This window comes from Bos grunniens, chromosome 8 (assembly GCF_055505025.1).
Source record: "Bos grunniens cultivar Pamir isolate PY7600 chromosome 8, Bosgru_T2T1.0, whole genome shotgun sequence".
Lineage (NCBI taxonomy): Eukaryota > Metazoa > Chordata > Mammalia > Artiodactyla > Bovidae > Bos > Bos grunniens.
Window position 1 is genome coordinate 69,938,037 of NC_141172.1, and position 19,024 is coordinate 69,957,060.

The window sequence follows — 19,024 nt, forward strand, 5'->3', positions numbered from 1 at the left end:
GGTAACCTAGTCTCTGTGGCCCTGGATCCCTCGCCTCCGGTGAGACTCTTCGAGGATCAACCGCGGTGCCCTGCACCCGCTGTGGAGCCATTGAGCTGAACACTGAGGGCACCACATCCGGGACAGACAGACAGCATAGTGCAGCTCTGACAAAGGCCTTATTTTTCTTATGTAAATCGTCTTTTTACATCTGTTTGTAAACATGTTTAAAGAATGGACCTAGGCGTACATTTTTAGATTTTGATGACATAGCCATTTTGAATAGTATAAGTAGCAAATGTAACTTTTACTTTTTCAGCAGCACATTAAAAAAGCTAGTAAGAGATGCGTTCAGATCATGGTGCCTTATGCAGCTGATATCTCGGTAGTCTCTCTACATGTGGGTTCTGCCTTTAATTTCCTTGTACAATTCATTGTTACCATTCTGTTTTTCTATTAATCTTTTGTGATCTTCCTGAATATGTGACAAAGTATGTACAGTCTACTTTTGAACTATTTTTATCACAGTATTATTTATTGCTTTCTTTCAATAAAGTCAGAGCTTCCCTGGTGGCTCAGAGGATAAAGCGTCTGCCTGCAATGCCGGAGACCTATGTTCGATCCCTGGGTTGGGAAGATCCCCTGGAGAAGGAAATGGCAACCCACTCCACCATTCTTGCCTGGAGAATCCCATGGACAGAGGAGCCTGGCGGGCTACAGTCCACGGGGTCGCAAAGAGTCGGACACGACTGAGCGACTTCACTGCACTCACTGCTTCAATAAAGTACTGGAGCAAAATTTCCCACTGCCAGTAAAGAGTGACGAGGGTAAGCTGTACTCTCAATGAGAACAGACCAGAGCTGGTAATGGGAGCCCGTGTCATCACACGGACATTCTGTTAAGAGAAAACAGATGGATACAATGGAAAGGCTAGAAGGCAGAAGTATAGGTGTCCCCAAAGGACGACCGACTAGGTGTTCGTACCTTGGCTCCGGAGACAAGAGGCTTCATCACTTCAGCATCTGCGGGGACAAGGCCCCTCTGCTGCTGAGGCCTGGGCAGCGGGCCCAGGGTGGGAACAAAGTGCAGGTGTCAAGGCTCACCGTGGATCCCAGGGCGGGGTGGCCGAGGGCAACCCTGATGCGGACCCGAATGATGCACTAGGGAGTGTGCGTGTGCATGCTTGTGTGTGGGAGCTTTTTATGTTATTTTAGTCAAGTCTTTATTATTCATATATCCATAGAGACAAGAATGTAGCAAAGGGAGGTGGGAAGGAGATTCAAGAGGGAGGGGACATTTGAACACCTATGGCTAATTCATGTTGATGTATGGCAGAAATCAAATCTATATTGCACAGAATTATGTTTCAGAAAAAAAGAACATAGCAAGGTGGTCAGAAAAGTATGAAAAAAAGATTTCTCATATTTATAATCACAACTCTGCGTACATCTGGGAGCAGGCTGCCCACCATCATCACACCTTCCCGCCAGCATCAGACGTTTACCCCAAGCATCAGGCCATAGTCCAGCATCAGACCCTCCCCAAGCATCAGGCCCTCCCCAGCATCAGGCCCTCCTCCAGCATCAGGCCCTAGTCCAGGATCAGGACCTCCCCCAGCATCAGGCCTCAGTCCAGCATCAGGTCCTCCCCCAGCATCAGGCCCATAGTCCAGCATCAGGCCCTCCTCCAGCATCAGGGCCTCCCCCAGCATCAGGCCCATAGTCCAGCATCAGGACCTCCTCCAGCATCAGGCCCTAGTCCAGCATCAGGCCCTCCCCCAGCATCAGGCCTCAGTCCAACATCAGGGCCTCCCCCAGAATCAGACCCTAGTCTAGCATCAGATGTTCCTGCCCCAGCATCAGGGCCCTCCTCCAGCATCAGGTCCTCCCCCAGCATCAGGCCCATAGTCCAGCATCAGGGCCTCCCCCAGCATCAGGCCTTAGTCCAGCACCAGACCTTCCCCAACCATCAGACCCTAGTCCACCATCAGGCCCTCCTCCAGCATCAGGCCCTAGTCCAGCATGAGGTCCTCCCCCAGCATCAGGTCCTCCTGCAGCATCAGGCCCTCCCCCAGCATCAGGTCCTCCTCCAGCATCAGGTCCTCCCCCAGCATCAGGCCCTCCCCCAGCATCAGGTCCTCCCCCAGCATCAGGCCCTCCCCCAGCATCAGGCCCTCCCCCAGCATCAGGCCCTCCCCCAGTATCAGGCCCTCGCCCAGCATCAGGTCCTCCTCCAGCATCAGGCCCTCCTCCAGCATCAGGCCCTCCTCCAGCATCAGGGCCTCCCCCAGCATCAGGCCCTCCCCCAGCATCAGGTCCTCCTCCAGCATCAGGTCCTCCCCCAGCATCAAGCCCTCCCCCAGCATCAGGCCCATAGTCCAGCATCAGGCCCTCCTCCAGCATCAGGCCCTCCCCCAGCATCAGGCCCTCCTCCAGCATCAGGCCCTCCTCCAGCATCAGGCCCTAGTCCAGCATCAGGCCCTCCTCCAGCATCAGGCGTGGCAGCCCCACTTGTCTGACACTCCTGAGCACACTTAGGCAGCCCCAGAGCAGCAGGACAATAGCTCTTGCAGGAGGTGCATCTTTAGCAATCACCTGCGGAGCAGCAGTAGCAGCTGGGGTCTGTTTCAGGCCAAGGAGAGGCAAAGGAGAGGCACTTGTGCCGAGGCAGCGGTGGGTGTGGGCACGTATCAAAGCTCTGCTTCCTCCCCGAGGGGGCTTTGCTCTCCAGCTCTCTCACGTGGTCACTCGAGGGCCCCAGGGCTGTGTCCTTCCAGATTCACGGTCTCCTTAATATCTCAAGCCCAAGTCCTGAGTTGCATCCCAGTCCGGTGTGGCAGAGGGCTGGGAACACACAAGCTCAAGGGCTGAAAGGATCCCAGGGGAACAGTCGGGCCCCAGTGGGTGGCAGAGCAGGGGATGAGGGTGGCCGCCCACAGAGGGCCCCGCAGCAGCACTGGAAAGAGAGCAGGGGTGCCTTAGCTCACTTGGGGACGTTGCCCGGCCTCAGCGCCCAGATGTTACTGCCAGCAGCTCTGGGGATGCAGAAAGCCCGGCGAGTGACACCACTCCACTCGGGCCGTGTGAGTGGGCACTGCCTACCATGGCCTCAGTTTTCATTCCGGTTCCAACTGTCCCTCCAAGGGCTCCTCTTCCGAATGGCACATTTTCTTGATGTGGGTGAACGCGTCCCTGCTTGTTTCTGTCAGCACTGTTGTCGGTCATCGTGTGTTTTCCTCTTTACAATCTGTGCTTGCTGCTCTTCCAGTTTAACTTAGGAGCAGCCCTTACTTTCTGCATTTCCTAGTTGTCAGCGTTCACTGGGGCTTTCCAGGTGGTTCTAGCGGTAAAGATCCTGCCTGCCACTGCAAGAGATAACGAGAGATGTGGGTTCGATCCCCCTGGAGGAGGGCATGGCAACCCACTCCAGTCTTCTTGCCTGGAGAATCCCATGGACAGAGGAGCTAGTGGGCTACAGTCCCTGGGGTCACAGAGAGTCAGACACGACTGAAGCAGTTCAGCACACACTCAGGTTTTAGTTCAGTCGCTCAGTTGTGTCCGACTCTTTGCCACTCCGCGGACTGCAGCACTCCAGGCTTTCCTGTAATTCACTATCTCCTGGAGTTTGCTCAAACTCATGTCCATCGAATCAGCGATGCCATAGAACCATCTCATTCTTGTTGCATCCACCAGAGAGGTGGCTGGGGCTCGGCGAAGTGCATGGTCCCACTGCATGGGTGTGAACCTGCCCTCACCACTCCCTAACCGCATGACCATCACTGTCTCCTCCTCTGTAAATCGGGAGGTGGCAGCACCTGTTTGGTAAGGGGCACACACAGCATCTGGTATATAATCAATGCACCATCCATCTCAGCGTTATATTTAGTAATAATAAGGATAGCATTTAATAATCTGCTCCTTTTTCTCTCTTCTCACTTAACTGTACTCCAGACCACATCTGTTTTACTTACCCTTATAAATCCCACACCCAGCACAAACAAGACACTCAACAAATCTCTGGCTGAAGAGGCAGGAACATATCCTGTCCTTAAGGAGATGAAGCCGAGTGAGATGGGGGCCTGATGATAACACTGTGTGATGAGGAGACGCCAGGAGGACCTTCGTGGCTGTGGGATGGAGTAGGGGGCATGGGCAGAATCCGTGATGAGCTCCTGGGGATGGGGAAAGTGGCAGGAAGGAGAGGTGCTGTTCCTTGTGGGGTGTCCACAGATTTTACCTCACCCTTCACTGATGAGCACTTAGGCCATTTCCAAACACTTGTCACTGTTCTGGAGGAAACAATCATTGCCCAGCTCCTACTCATTCGTAGAGTATGTTTCTAGCACTGCAGTATAAACATCTGCAATATTCGTTCCATGCTCTGTTCATCCACCCATCTGGCCAGCCATCTGTTCATCCATCCATCCACTCACTAATCCATCCATCCTTTAACTCTTAATTCCTCCATCCATCCACACATCCGTTCATCAACTGATCCGATCATCTTGGACCCTAAAGAAAACAGATGCCTCCTCTGCTCCTCCCAGGAGGACACCCAGCGTGAGTGACAGGGGCCTCATGGGGACAGCGGGAGAGACACAGAAGGGACATGCATGCAGACCCTCCTCCCTCTGAACGGTGAAGCACCCACCTGGTCCTAGCACCTCCTTGCCGGGGTGTCCAGGCCGGCCCTTCTCCTTCTTGCCAAACAAACGGCCGATGGAGGACTTGATGCCCTTCTTCTTTGGGGCTTTCTGAGGTGAGTCCTGGCTGCTGCTGCTGCTGCTGCTGGGCTTGCCCCCGGGGCCGTCCTGAGAGCCTGTCGAGCTTTGGGGAGAGAAAACAACCTTTAACCGGCACCCTTGTGCAAACACACACCCCTCCACAAGACCTACTGATAGAACTGGCCACCCAGCAACACCCGCGCCTCAACCTCGCAGCAGACAGTGGAGTCTCCTTCACCAACCACACTCCACACGAGCAATGCAGGCTTCCGGCCACAAACAATGGCCCCGGGAAGCTGAGATTCTCTGCCTGGAGCTCTCCCCTGAGGAGGGCTTCACTCCAGACGAGCTGGTGCAGAGGGCTCTCCAACCCTCTCTCAGGGTCGCTGCTCGGCAGGTGACGACCCTCCCAGAGAAGGCGAGCTCCCCTGCTCTGGGCAGTTCCCCCCGCTTCCCACAGGGTGACCGTCCCCGGCCGTGGCAGGAGAGTGACGGTCACCGTGCAGGGCTGCTGGTCAGGTGACCACATGTGCCCTCCATCGAGTGCTGCCTGGCTCACAACGGGAGCTCAGCAGGTGGGGGTCTGAATGAGGACAGGGTCAGTCACAGGAGGTGACAGACAGTCTCCTGAGAGGAGACCCCTGAGAAAAAGGGAGGGACCCTCAAGAGCAAATCCAAGAGGCACGGAGCCGTAACCATCAGGAATGCACCCAGGCCGGGCACAGCTCTAGCAAGAGCAGGAAGAAATCTCCCACAGGAGTCCATACGTAGAGACGGATGTTTTCTAAAATCACTGAGCTCACTGAGCTCTTCTACCCCAGCACCTGAAGTTCACCACTAAACACAGGCACCGAATCCAGTGGGATTCCTTTACAATCATCCCTGCAACTCTTTGAAGACAAGAGGCGCAGGGCTCCTGAGACTGACGACGAGGCGCGCAGGCCCCTTACTTGCGGGCGTCCCTGATGTCCTCGTAGCTGGCTCTGTGCGGTGACCCCCTGTCCAGCCGGTCTAGCCGAAGGAACCGCAGCAAGGCGGGGGTCGAGGCTTCACATTTGATGGCGGTCTTGTCATCTTCTACCTCTTCCGGTAAAGGTGGCAGCTGAGGGAGTGAGGTAAGTGTGAAATTGGCTAACGATAGACTGTGTCGAAAAAGGCAATCACACAGGCTTTACATTATAACCAGAAACTTACTGGAAAACATAGTAGCGATGCTATCCGCCAAGTACAAAAAAATGTGTTGTTCTAGCTTAATGCCATCTTAAAGGACTGTCTTGTTCAAGAGAAGCGGGGCCGTGGGGCAGCGAGAACACCCTACTGAGTGCACAGATCCTGGCCTGGAGCCTCCCTGCAGCCAGGCTCCACTCTCCCTTGAATCCAGCGACCAGATGGCCCTGCCAGGCAGGACAGCGGAGCCACGCCAGCACTGTGAACCCTGCATGGCATGAACTGCCCTGATGAAAGGACTGTGTTCATCGCCAGATGCTGCTCAGGAGCACCACTAGCAACAGTAAGAAACCTCTCAGCAAAGGCGTCCAGACCTTTCTATTTGAAGGAGAAAAGGAAACAGCTTGTACCACCACCCAAGATCATGTTTAGTGATGATGCAGGTTACTGAACCCATGACAACAAGTGAAGTATAGAAAAGGTACCTAACCCCTGCATGCGAACACCATGTGTCTGGCTTGTCTTTCTCAGAAACATACAGACTGGGGGCTACACAATGAAGTGCTTACACGCAGTTTGAGTGTAATTTGCTCACTGTGGTTTACATAAAGTAAACTGCTGCTGCTAAGTCACTTCAGTCGTGTCCGACTCTGTGGGACCCCATAGACGGCAGCCCACCAGGCTCCCCCGTCCCTGGGATTCTCCAGGCAAGAACATTGGAGTGGGTTGCCATTTCCTTCTCCAATGCATGAAAGTGAAAAGTGAAAGTGAAGTCGCTCAGTCGTGTCCGGCTCGTAGCGAACCCATGGACTCGTCCTAGGTCTTCACTAAGAACTGATTTGTTTCAACCTAGAGGGGTGGGATGGGGAGGGAGACGGGAGGGAGGTTCAAAAGGGAAGGGATGTATGTGTACCTATGGATGGTTCATGTTGAGGTTTGACAGAAAAGAACAAAGTTCTGTAAAGCAATTATCCTTCAATTAAAAAATAAACTAATTAAAAAAAAATGATCTCGCCTGGACTCCCAGCTTTTCCGCTGGTCCTGGGTCTGAAGACAGGAAAGACAGTGGTGGCAACAGTGTGGGGAACAGATTAACCCCTTCGGGGTCCAGACAGGTCTCACTATACATTTGCTACTGGGTGTGCGAGCCTGGGCACGGTGTCCGGCCTCTCTAAGCCTTAGTGTCCATGTCTGCTGAATGGGGATAACAGCAGCCTGGACCTCACCTGGGTGTCTGTGGGATTAGATGACAGACTCGGAAAGCATTTGACACGGTGCCTGGCGCACAGAGTCTCCTGCACACTGCTACCCACCATCATTAAATTGGCTTCCTCCAAATCTAACATCTATGGCTCTGAGTCAGTCATTTGTTTTAAAAAAACTCTAAGCGGAGATTCCATGGTAGTCCAGACATTAGGACTTGGCACTTTCACTGCCGGGACACCGGTCTGATCCCTGGTTGGGGAACTAAGATCCCATAAGCTGTGCAGCATGGCCAAAAAAATAAGTAAAGAAAATTTTAAAAATAATAAATAATACTATGTCTACTATAAATAAGCATGAGATGATTAGAAGGCAAACAAGTGGGATAGAGGCAAACTGTTACAATCGTCCCAACGAATGACCTATTTCCAACAGAACCATCAACATATTTTAAGTGGTGGGTGAGTTTCATTACTTCCATTAAAATGTCAGTTCTTCACCAGTACATAACCACACAGTGTTCATTCACATAAAATGATAAGGACTCTCTAATACTTCACAGAGAAACAAAGGCATGCTAAATTACTAAATAGTTTACCTTTCAACAATGCTTCCTTAAATCACTAGGCTGATAGATGCATGCAAAGAAAGGAAGAGAAACCAGATGTATTGTGACTTTGAAGCTAAAACTTCAAGAATCGGCATAGACAAACACAGTATAGCCAAAACGATGGCAAACATAGAAGTGAGATGAAGATTTAGAGAACGTGTAACTAGAAACAGAACATTTTTTTTGACCACAGAAGTGAAATAAGCTATTCAAGATTTACTAGAGAAACACTATAAATTATTACTCAGGAAGATACAGTTCTATTACAACATCATGATTTATTAAAGCACAGCATTCTCTACAATAAAGGGCCTTAACAGTTGTCTATTCTCAGCCAAACGTCTCTATAAGTTAGTTTCTCTTAATAAAAAAGATGTTATACTTTTTTTTTTTTTAGATGTTATACTTTAAAATAGTGATTTAACTGATGAGGAAGTTACCATAATACCTATTTTAACACTGAACAAATCTAACCACCTATTGGATATTAATGTAAAATGCTTACCTAGAATTTGATGTAAAATTTCTCAAAATAAATTTATTAAAGTAGGTTCCCTGTGAAAATATGTAAGAATGGAAGCTAGCATAATAGCAGGTGCAGTCTTTACATTTTATTCACCATAGAAGATAGTTTTTTAAAGAGTCTAGTAGAAACATTAACTGTGCAAAAGCTGATGAGATTTATAGTCTTAAATACCAGCACCAAAATAGAAAGGATATTGTGTCAAAAGTCCATTAATTCTACACTTAAGGAGATCATTTCTATAGGTAAGGATAATCTCATTTATGAATTACACATGATATGTAGTTGAGGATCCATCTACATTATGCTTGTAAATGCATAGTGATAGGCTAATTCAAACTTACTGCTCTGGGGGGAAAACACCATTTAATGAGACATGAAGACAAAGCACAAACCCGACTAAGTGCACCCACAACACTGCTATGACCAGAGCAGGTGGGAGGACGGGGAAGGGGGGATGGATGGGTAAACTACAGCCTGGGGGGCAAGGGGACCAGTGGTGGGAAGCTGGGGTCTGGATTGACAACCACTAAGCAGACAACAGGATGAGCCAGCAAATCAAAACCAATGATGAAAGCAGACACACCATCAGAGAACTCCAACAACAGGACAAAATATACAGAACTGTTCTTTTACAAATACTCGGAAGGAAATCAAGCATGAAACCACAGAGAAATCGTCAAAGAATTTTAAATATCAACTAATTAGCCAAAGATGCAAATTAGAAAAACAGTGTCTTCAAAGACCACAAAATGGACTAGTTACCACTTCACATGTCGCTAAAATGATTCACAGTTAATTTAATTATATGCTGACTAACAATGCAGCTAACATGAAATGGGTGGTAACAACAAAAAAAGGGATAATACAAGTGCAGTGACAAAGCAGAGTGCTGTAAACATGATTTCATGGGGTAAACAGCAATGCACTCCCAAAACCTAAGCTAAACATGGAAGAAAGCTGGAACACGTGCTTTAGAACTGCACACTCTGTCACCAAAAGCCCTAGGTCGTCATCCTGTTTTCAGACTCGGAAGAGTGAAGAAGCCCGACCTCTTCCCTGGGGCCCTGGGGCACCGGGCTTTTAACCTGGTTTCACACGCAGAGCTGGCCTGAGCGCGCGGCCAGGCCCATCAGCAAGACCAGTGTAGATTCTTGGTTTGGTTCCCGCCGCATGCCCTGCGCCCTGCAGCCAGGCATCCCCAGTGGGAAATGTGCCACCCGGTTTCCACGTGCAGTGAGAGCTGCCTACGGTTACTCTCACGAAGCGGTCTGCTCCCTGAGAACAGCAACTTCCTGCAGCTGCTGTGTCCAGCACAGGCCAGGCCCAGCGTTACAGAGGCAGGCTCTGGCTGAGTTCATGATGACGTGCTAAGCCGGTGGTCCAAATATCAAGACTAATTTGTCGCTGTGCGATTATGGAATGGTGGTCCAAATATCAAGACTAATTTGTCGCTGTGCGATTATGGAATGATTTCGCTCAGTTGTGTCCGACTCTTTGCGACCCCATGGACAGTGGCCTACCAGGGTCCCCGGTCCATGGGATTTTCCAGGCAAGAATACTGGAGTGGGCTGCCATTTCCTTCTCCAGGGTATCTTCCCAACCCAGGGATCGAACCCGGGTCTCCTGCATTGCAGACAGATGTTTTACCGTCTGAGCCACTAGGGAAGCCCGATGAAAGACTAGGCAGTTTTAAAAATCTTAGACCTCTGAGCGTAGCAAATGTACCTGACTTTCTTCTGGGTAAAAAGAGAAAAAACAAACAAACAAAAGAAAAGTAGTGTGCTCGGGGAGGGACGCGGCAGGGAGGAGGCCGACACATACCAGAGTCATGATGCCCAGCTTGTCTACCTTCCGCGCCGGGCTGTGCCGCCTCCTTCGGGGCTTGGAGCGCCCTCTGCTGGGCGGGCAGGAGCCGGCATGCGAGGAGGTGGCATTCAGGTTGAGGGAGTTCAAGGATTTAAAACGACGAAGGTTGCTTGAGCTCCCCGTGCCCACCCTGTTCTCAATCCCCTCCGCCCGCTGCTCCGTGTTCTCCTTCTTTTCTTGGATCAACCTAAAATAGAAGAAAATCATCACCTGCCTTTGTCAGCAGAGGAATGTGTCTGGACAACAAATTTGGGCTTGCATTCTGTGTCACGATTAGCAAATTCCACGAACAGTTGCTCAATTAACATCTCAGCAAAAAGGTTCAACTTTCCCTCTTTGGAATATTCTCAAACTTAGAATAATTTATCATTGAGTCTTACAAAGTGGCCCCTGATCATTCACGTTTGATTTGACTTATTTACTCTACCATTCTGATGGGGTCTGGGTGGCGACTCTCTCCGTGTAAGGAGATACCTCAAGTTGACAACCTTTACCTTCCCTGCTCTCAGGGCAGAGATGCACGTCAGTGCCTCAAGTCTTTTCCATTGGGAATCAGGAACTCTGTATAACCAAAACAGCGATTCACGAGCAAGCTAGAGTTTCTAAACACGAGTCTCCAGACCAGATGAAGTGCTGAGGTGATCTTTTAATTTTTTTTTTAAGGTTGTATATGTACAAACGCATCACTTGGAGTTTTCCACCAGCTTTGTGTGAGTTTCTGGATTCATGTCAATGTGCTGCATTAACCTAGAATTCAGTTACTGCTCTTCTCCCCTAATGTGTCATGGATGATTTTATATACAGGTTAAATACATGATTATGCAAATAAAATGCTTTTCAAATTAAAATACAAGATCCTTACAGGTAGTAAACTCTCCAGTTTCACTTCTACTTATACATCTTGAAAGTTTTTCAGTGTTGACAAGTTGATGGACAGAATTTACCATTTACATCAAGTCAACTTGTTGCATAAGGAAAAATCACTTTTACCTGACAACTTGCTGTAAAAATAAAAATATTAATATATAACCATTCCAAATTTCCTATGGGGATGCAAAAGACAGTCTTTCTGAGCTTGTCTGTGCTCAAACACGGCCCATAAAGCAGTCTGTCTCGGCGTCAAAAGTGCAGGTAGCACATCTGTGTTTGCTGGTTGTGGCGTTCACCCCTGCCTTTTGCCCGAGCCCCCGCACTCGACTGGCAGGAACGGGCACCTCGGCCAGGGCTGACGGGACGAGAACAATCTGAGCAGCAGCTCTGCCAGGCCCTGTGCAGGGCCACCGGCCTGCGGCCACTCTGAACGTGGACTCGGGACAGGAGGCACAGGTGCGTGGGTGTGGCACCAGGCAGGCCTCGCGGCCCCCAGCCACCCGGCTGCACCCAGACCCAAGGCCCCCTGCTCACCATGAGGCGGGCCTTTGGGTTCTATCCTGTTTTGTAAACTGTTAGAACTGCCAAGACTGTGTCTAAAGAAAACATTTTATATATACTGATGAGATGAGAAAAACTCAAACACATGTCCTGAGAGTGACATACAGTAACATATCACTATCTTACAACAAGCCAATCTTCACACTGTATTAAGTTAAAAAGGAAATGCAGATCCGAGTGGGAATTTGCCAACCCCAGAACCCCAGCTTTTCTGTTCCAGGTGGCTTTTCACCAGAACGTGGGAGGCTCCGAGGGACACATGAGGACGAACGCTCAGTGCCAGAGGGTGCACGGGCCGCAGGGGACACCACCTCGGCACCTCACCCACCTTGGGGCCCAGAGCTGAGGGGGGGACACCCCACAAACGACCCTCCACAGAGTGCTGACACCACACGTTGGACAGAATGCCCTGGCTGACTGAGCTCTATAATCAAGGGCAATCTCAGAACGGAAACTTCTTGAAGCAGACCTGAAGTCAGTTTTCTTACTATGGAACACTCAGACTTCTCTAAGCAGAAGACAGCTCTTCAGAGAAACTGAGTTTCCGGGGAGTTGGGCTCAGGCACACCCACCGGATCTCTTCGTTGATCTTGTCCAGCTGCTCCTGAATCATCACAGCCAGAGTCTCGGCATCGGCCTGCCCGCTGGGCGACAGCAGAGCGGCCGAGCTGAAGAGGGTGACCCCGTCGCCTTCGCCGTCAGACGTGCCTTCGTCACTCTCGAACGCCTGGGCCACGTTGGCTAGCACGCTGGCTTGCCGCCCGTGCTCCCGGTCCTGATCCTTCAGGGGCTGCACCTGGGCACGAGAGGACCACGTCTCGTCAGCGACATTCTGGGCAGCTCAAGTCTGTCAGGAACTGAACACAATTTTACATGGAAGCCCTGACTTTGGACAAATGGGCCATGCTTATGAGACACTGCCATCTCTTAAGCGAGCAGAACTGAAGAAACGGGCAGGAGGAGAATCCAGTTCCTAGATGGCCCGGTGACACTCAGGTCTTAGTGTGGACGGAAGGCAATCCTATGAGGTTATTCACAAGGGTGGGCTCTTGGAGTCAGAGACAAAAACCGAACATTAAAAAAATACATCCATGCTTCCGTCAGCCAGGCTGAAGGAAAATTAGAAAAAAATCCTTCAGCTCCACAGCCGCTGGGTCCCCCTCAGCGGTCATCACTGGTACTAGTTCACCGGGAAGTGCCGTCCTCGCGGGTTCCCAGCCCTCCGTTTCCCAGGCTGGTCTGAACACGCACAGACAGGAGTGAGCAGGGGCAGCCAGGGGACGGGAGGGCCAGCCCCTCTGCGGCTCTCCTCTCGGGGCACAGGCCCTCGGGCTGTTCTGGGGATGGCCCCTCACACCGCGAGGGCGGCTCTGTCATCTGAGACGCACGGGAGAGTGCCTGCTGGGCCCCGTGCCGCCCTCCCGCTCTCACACCTCACACCCTTCTCTCCACAAGTCTCCCCCCACTGCCCCACTCTCACCCAGGTCCTGCCTTGATTTCCCAGACATGACTTCAAAGCAACTGAGGGGCAGCCTCGAGGTGCTGGCCTGCCAGCTCCCTATCCCCCGTGGCCAGTACCCTCGCCCTCTGTCTTTGTCACGACCCCTCCCCAGGGCTCGGCCACCCCTTTTTGAGCCCACGGAAATAAAACCTGTCACAGCTTCCCCAATAAGGCATCGGCATTCCAATATTTTTAAAGCAAAACAAAACTTGACTTTGAATTGGCTTAGTCATAAACAGCATCCCAATCTCAACAGCCTCTGAGTAGCAGTTCTGAAAGTAAGGAAGTGCATCCCTGATTGGGAGAACTTGACCTCTCTGCCTCAGCAGGGAGGGAGCCTCACTGCAGGTCTCATGATGGGAGTCAGAACCACAGCCCCCTGGGAGCCTGAGTGTGAGGCTCTGCAGTCAGCCCCAAGAACACAGGTATGGTGGAGACAATACTGACACTTGAGGCTGGACCTGGGATCCCCACTCCATTTCCTGAATGGTCTGTATCACCGTGTGGCCAACCCTTCTGGGAAACCTCTCTCAGGACTCTCTGATGTGAGCTCCCACCATGCCCCATTCCTGACGGGACTTCTGTCACAACGGAACTACGGTTCTCCTCCTGCATAGGAGCAGCCATCCTACACACACACACACACACCATGTCTGGACCAGCAGTCGGGCATGTGGGACTCCAGCGACACGTCTGAGGCAAACACCTCCACACCTGGGCACCAATGAGCCTCGGGCTGGCATCCTCGGGTTTGTCTGAGGGGCACTGGTAAGGTCCAACTGTATCCTGAGCAGCTCCCCAGCCTGGCTGTTCAGAGCAACAAGCAGCCTCTTTGAACGTGGGGGCCCCCTGGCCCCAGCCTACGGGCGACCACATCTGGCCCTGCTCCCGAGGTTGGGTGCCTGGATCAGCAGACAGGGCTACACACACACACTCGATGGCAGAGACGGGACCGGCGGCCCCCGCCCAAGCCGCGTCTCTGGCCCAGACGCGGCTCCCCATCAGCACACGCACCCACAGCAGCTCCTTGTTCTTCTCCTCCAGTTGGGCCTGCATCTGGCGCAGCCTCTCTTTGATGTTAAGGTGTCTCTCTTCCACCTGTTGGCCAAGAACAGCGTCAGCTCCTCTCGCAACGACCCTGTCCTGACGCAAGCGGGCTATGCTCTGTGCAGACCACTGGCCCCGGGTTCGTGGGGGGCACGCCCGCACGCCAGCTCAAGCAGCCAGCGCGGCTTCGCGTGTGACACGTGGGTGACGGAGGGTGCTGGTGACCGGCTCGTGAGAGGAGACGTGCTCGTCCCCGCCCCGGGCCCCACACCCGCCGCCGCTGCACCCCCTCCTCAGACTGTCTGTGCTGAGCCAGCGCGGGCAGGGCAGTGGCAAGCACGGGACTCACAAGAGCACACGTTCTACCTTCCTAAGCTGGGAGATAAGTTCCAACAGTTTAGCCTCCTTAGTGACAGAGCTTCCGGAAGACCAAAGTTCAGACTACAAGGCCGACCCAGGACAGACAGCAGAGATGTCAGGGGAGAGAAGAAACCAACCCTTGAGAGGAAGATCACAGGCAGAAGGGTGCCCCCTGGCGGCTGTTAGTGACCCTGCTCTGGTTGGGTTTGCGAGCACCGGACACCACCGGCCTCCCGCGACTGGCCGGCCCCTCAGCCGCTCACTGAGCTCCCAGCAACGCTCCGGACAGCCGCGCCCGCACGGGCCCACCTCTCCATGCCCAGCCAGTACCCACCTACAGTGCGGGGCCACACCTTTCCCATCAGAGGGACGAGGTGGCTGGCTGGCTATGGGGACCATGCCCCCAGCAGCGCCACGTCTCCGGGACGCCTCTCAGCCGCGGGCTCCCGGGGACTGCAAGCTGGGAGTGGGGCCCCGGGTCTGCATCGTGCCCCGCTGTGACTTACTCAACAATGTATGAATAAAGACAAAACTGTGTTCATTACAGAGCTATTTTGGCCATCTCTTAAACGAGAATGGGATTTTTCTAGCTCTCTATCCTGCTAGGCTTTGAGTTGCGGACTGAACTCTGAGCAGCAGTGACTCGGAGCTGAAGTATCCTGGGGACACACAGAACACGGGACAAAACTGGAGGGAAATTAACGGAACGATGACACGGGAGCTGGGACTGTCTGACACTCAGGGCGCGCTCCCATCGCAGCCGGGCAGCACGCCCCCCGCGTCTGCGCTCCTTTGTGGACTGAGCAGCACGGGGAGGGGCACGGTGGGACAGCATGGAACAGGCCCTCCCCCGCCCGCCCCCCAGGGACCCAGAGCAGCACCTTGGAGAGCGCGGCCACCAGCTGAGCCAGCTCAGCCTCCACTTCAGGCAGCGTCTCCGCCCTCAGCAGCGTCTGCTGCAGCTTCTGCTCCTCCAGCTCCAGGTGCTCCTGCAATGGTCGGTTTTCATCCTCCTCCTACAAAGGGAGAGCAGAGCATCCAAACAGACCAAGTGGTGTAGCCTCTGCTGTTTTTAGTAAGCTGAGACAAAACCTAAATGCACGTGTCTACTGGATTAGTTCTGTTTCGCGAGCTGCGTCACGGTAATTTTTCTCTCAGTGTTCCTGGGCTTGGTCTCAGTGGGCAGAACACCTCCTGCCAGAGTATTTGCTTTTCCTAAACGTCCCCAAAGAAGTCTTAAAAAAAAAAAGTTCTTATATATTAAAGAAGATCAGTTATCTGTAGAAGCGTATTCATTCTTATTGACAAGTTAAGGGAATAAGGGTTCAGTACTGACCCTTCTTAAAACATCACCAGAATCATCATTTGAAGGGAACCCTACCGACCGCAGATGGCCGCGGGCTTGTAAGCCAAAACATGGCTTTCATCTCCTCTGAAGCAAAGATCTGATCAGAGTGTGCCTGGTGAAATGCCAGTCAACTAATATTTGTAAATGCACGATTATTCTTTTAACAGATCTTCTTACTCTGAAAAACTTTCAATGTAGAACATTTAGACAGATTCTTTTTTGAAAAGGAAAAAAAATTAAATTATCTATACGCTCGGGTTCCTGAGAGGTTAGCATTTGTTTCTAAGCAGCTTTCTTATGTTTTCTCTGTATGTATTACTCTATGTACATACATAAACAATATGATATGCTTTAAAACCCTCAGAAAACAAAAGCATATGGTACGTGGTATTTTCTGATCTGCCTTTTACAGCCATTATTTTGTATATCGTAATGTTCTTAATTAGCATTCCACATCATAAATTTCAATGGCTTTCTAGTATTCTATTTTTGTGGTGGGGCCAATGATACACTTTGTCACACACCAGATTGACTCACTTTGTTTTGGAGAAGCCAGATTTGGTTTTCCTGGGTAAGTCCTGATTATCTGAGATGACATGGGAATAGGAGCGAGTAAAGCTCACCCAACCATAGGAAGTACCAACCCTAATCAGACTGGAGCTCTAACCCTGCCTTTTGACCCCAGTTCCCAACAGGCAGCCAGCTGCCATGAAGTTCCCTGCTGCTCTCTGCTCTTTCAGAAAAAATGCTAACAAGCCAACAGATTCAAGTAAAACAAAAGTGTCAGGAGTGGAATTCCACAACATGGTTAAACCAAATCCCAAATCATTCAAACCTGTAAGTTGCAGTCACCCTCAATTTTTAAACATTGGATTTCCCTTCAGTACAGTTGATTTATCATGATGTACATCCACACTTTTGAACACAGTATTTTCGGGTCATAAGAACTTTACACTGGGACTTGATTTCCAACATGGGAGTCACATGAAAAGGTCTTTACCTTCCTTCTTCAGTATTCACTACTATAAAAGTCAGACACAGGTCAGTAAAGGCCATTACCTGTTGATGCAGAGAATCCTTATTTGTGATTTCCTTTTCAGGTTTATCATCAAGGTCATGCACAGAGGAGGCTTCGCGCTGTGCGGCGAGGTAGCGTTTCTCAAGTGTCGTGATTCTCTTCTCCACGCCCTCCTTCTGGGCCATGGCCTACACCGGGCATTACAGAGGAGAAAAGTAAGTCATTATCGTGGAATACTCCAGCACACTTAAGAGTAAAAAAGCTGGACTAAATCCTAAGTTTCAAATCAAACATAAAATTAGCATCCTCAAAATTAAACTCCTAGACATGGCAGTTTTCTTAGACGTGAGCAAAAACGCGCCTACCTCAAATGTCACATTTGCCACGATGGCACCCATCTGTCTTAATGTCTGTCTGGCCACTCGATTTACCAAGCTTCTTTTCTACATAATAAACCCAAACAGCAAACAAAAAGTACACTAAACTACCCTGTCATTGCAAGAATTCCAGGAGGGAAGGGATCTGGCATGAAATGAGGACCTCTGTCTCCTACACCATACAGGCGGGCTTGACCCAGAACACAGAGGGACCTTCAACAGATCCAACAGGGAGCTCTGAGGCTCATTTCCTCGGGTAAAAGTTGGAAAAAATCTCATGCAATTTCCTCAAAATTAAAGTAAGAACATCAGTGAGTGGAAACAGAAGTCAAAGTGTAACACAACTGGAAGCAGCCTGCTCAAGCCTAGTTCTTCTAAAGCAGAGTTACACCACATGTCTGAAATGCTCACACCAGGACCAGAACTTGCTGCTGGTGCAACTCCCGCCTGCCAGCTCAAAATCCATTTCAGGTCCCTCCGTAGTCACTAAGTAACCAGTGTTGTCCTAACATTAAAAGTGAAAGGTCTTAAAAACGCTTTTTCCAGAATTCTCTACATATTAAACTCTGCCACCTAATCTCCTCCTATTGCCAGAGTAATGTGAACAGGTTATACAAATATGTGCAAATACTTCTGTTTTGAGTTCTCACACAGAATTACTCACACCAAGCTACTAAACAAGTACACCTGCTGGAACACATGTTGGAGGGGTTCTCTCTGAGACGGTCTCACGGTAGAGGGGTGGGGCAGGGTGGGCACTGTCTGCCTGTGTACAAAGGAAAGCTGAGGCTCACAGGAGGAGGCCTGAGCTCCCAGCACACTTCTGTTTTCACACTGACTGTTAGGTAGTTTCTCATAAATCATGACACCCGCAGACATGACCACCAGAAACATCATGATTCTACATGGTTACACAGCACGGGCCTGAGGATCTGAGGGTGAGCAAAGGCCACTCGTCTTGTCTGACCACCGGTGTCACTGTCACACATCCCTTCAAGGAGCAGAACCTTAGAAAACTAAAGAAGATGGCCAGGCAAGCTGCCTCAGCAGAGCCCACACAGCATGCTCCCATCTCTCCGAGAGAACGGGCTCCACAGACGTCACCAGACTCGCCTGAGTGAATCAGAAGGAAATTTCAGCATCATCGGGAATACATTCAACAGGCAGGTAGGGGGATGAACTGGGAGACTGGGGTTGACAATACACTACTGATACTGTGCATAAAGTCAACAGTGAGTAAGGGCCTACTGTACAGCACAGGGAGCTCTACTCAGTGCTCTGTGGTGAAGTTAATGGGTAGGAAATCTAAAAAAGACGGAGATATGTGTGTGTACATATATATATATATATATGATTGATTCACTTTGCTGTACAGCAGAAATTGACACAGCAGTGTAAAGCAACTATACTCAAATCAATGAATGAACGGATGAATGAATTTTTAAAAAGGAACACACTAGGCCCCCTAGAACTTGTAGAAATGAGCAGTCCACACCCAGGGTGCAGCACAGCGCTAGGGCTGCCCTTATGTTGGTCCACTGCAATGGACCGTCTGGACCAGGCCTCTTCTACCCCGAGACCTCGACGCAGAGGCAGGGAGGCCACCAGCCGTGGTCTCGCCAGAGCTCTGCTCTTGCTCACGCAGCCATCCCAAGGCTGAGACCACCGGGAGAACAAGGGACCCACATTCCACCTCAGGACAACAAACACGTCCACCGTCACTCACTTCTCGGACGTCCCGCTGTAGTTTCACGTTTACTTCCTCGGACCTGAGGAGATCCTTCCTGGCCGTGTCCAAGTCCTCCTCCAGGTCTGTCACCTGCGCAGAGAGGGCTGCCAGGAGCTCCTTCATCTGGCTCTGATCTCGC

The 19,024-nt window shown here is 50.9% G+C and overlaps 1 protein-coding gene across 1 annotated transcript; it reads right to left on the bottom strand.

Moving 5' to 3' along the window:
* Positions 1-1,381: 1,381 nt before the first annotated feature.
* Positions 1,382-19,008, bottom strand: LOC147367376 (liprin-alpha-1-like). The gene is made up of 9 exons (XM_086416438.1): positions 18,883-19,008; positions 16,821-16,967; positions 15,295-15,429; positions 14,021-14,104; positions 12,078-12,301; positions 10,030-10,261; positions 5,653-5,804; positions 4,630-4,805; positions 1,382-3,343 (listed from the first exon to the last, which is right to left on the bottom strand). The coding sequence occupies exons 1-9, from the start codon at positions 19,006-19,008 to the stop codon at positions 3,282-3,284; spliced, it is 1,338 nt and encodes a 445-aa protein (XP_086272564.1). The 3' UTR covers positions 1,382-3,281.
* Between the last annotated feature and the right edge of the window lie 16 nt (positions 19,009-19,024).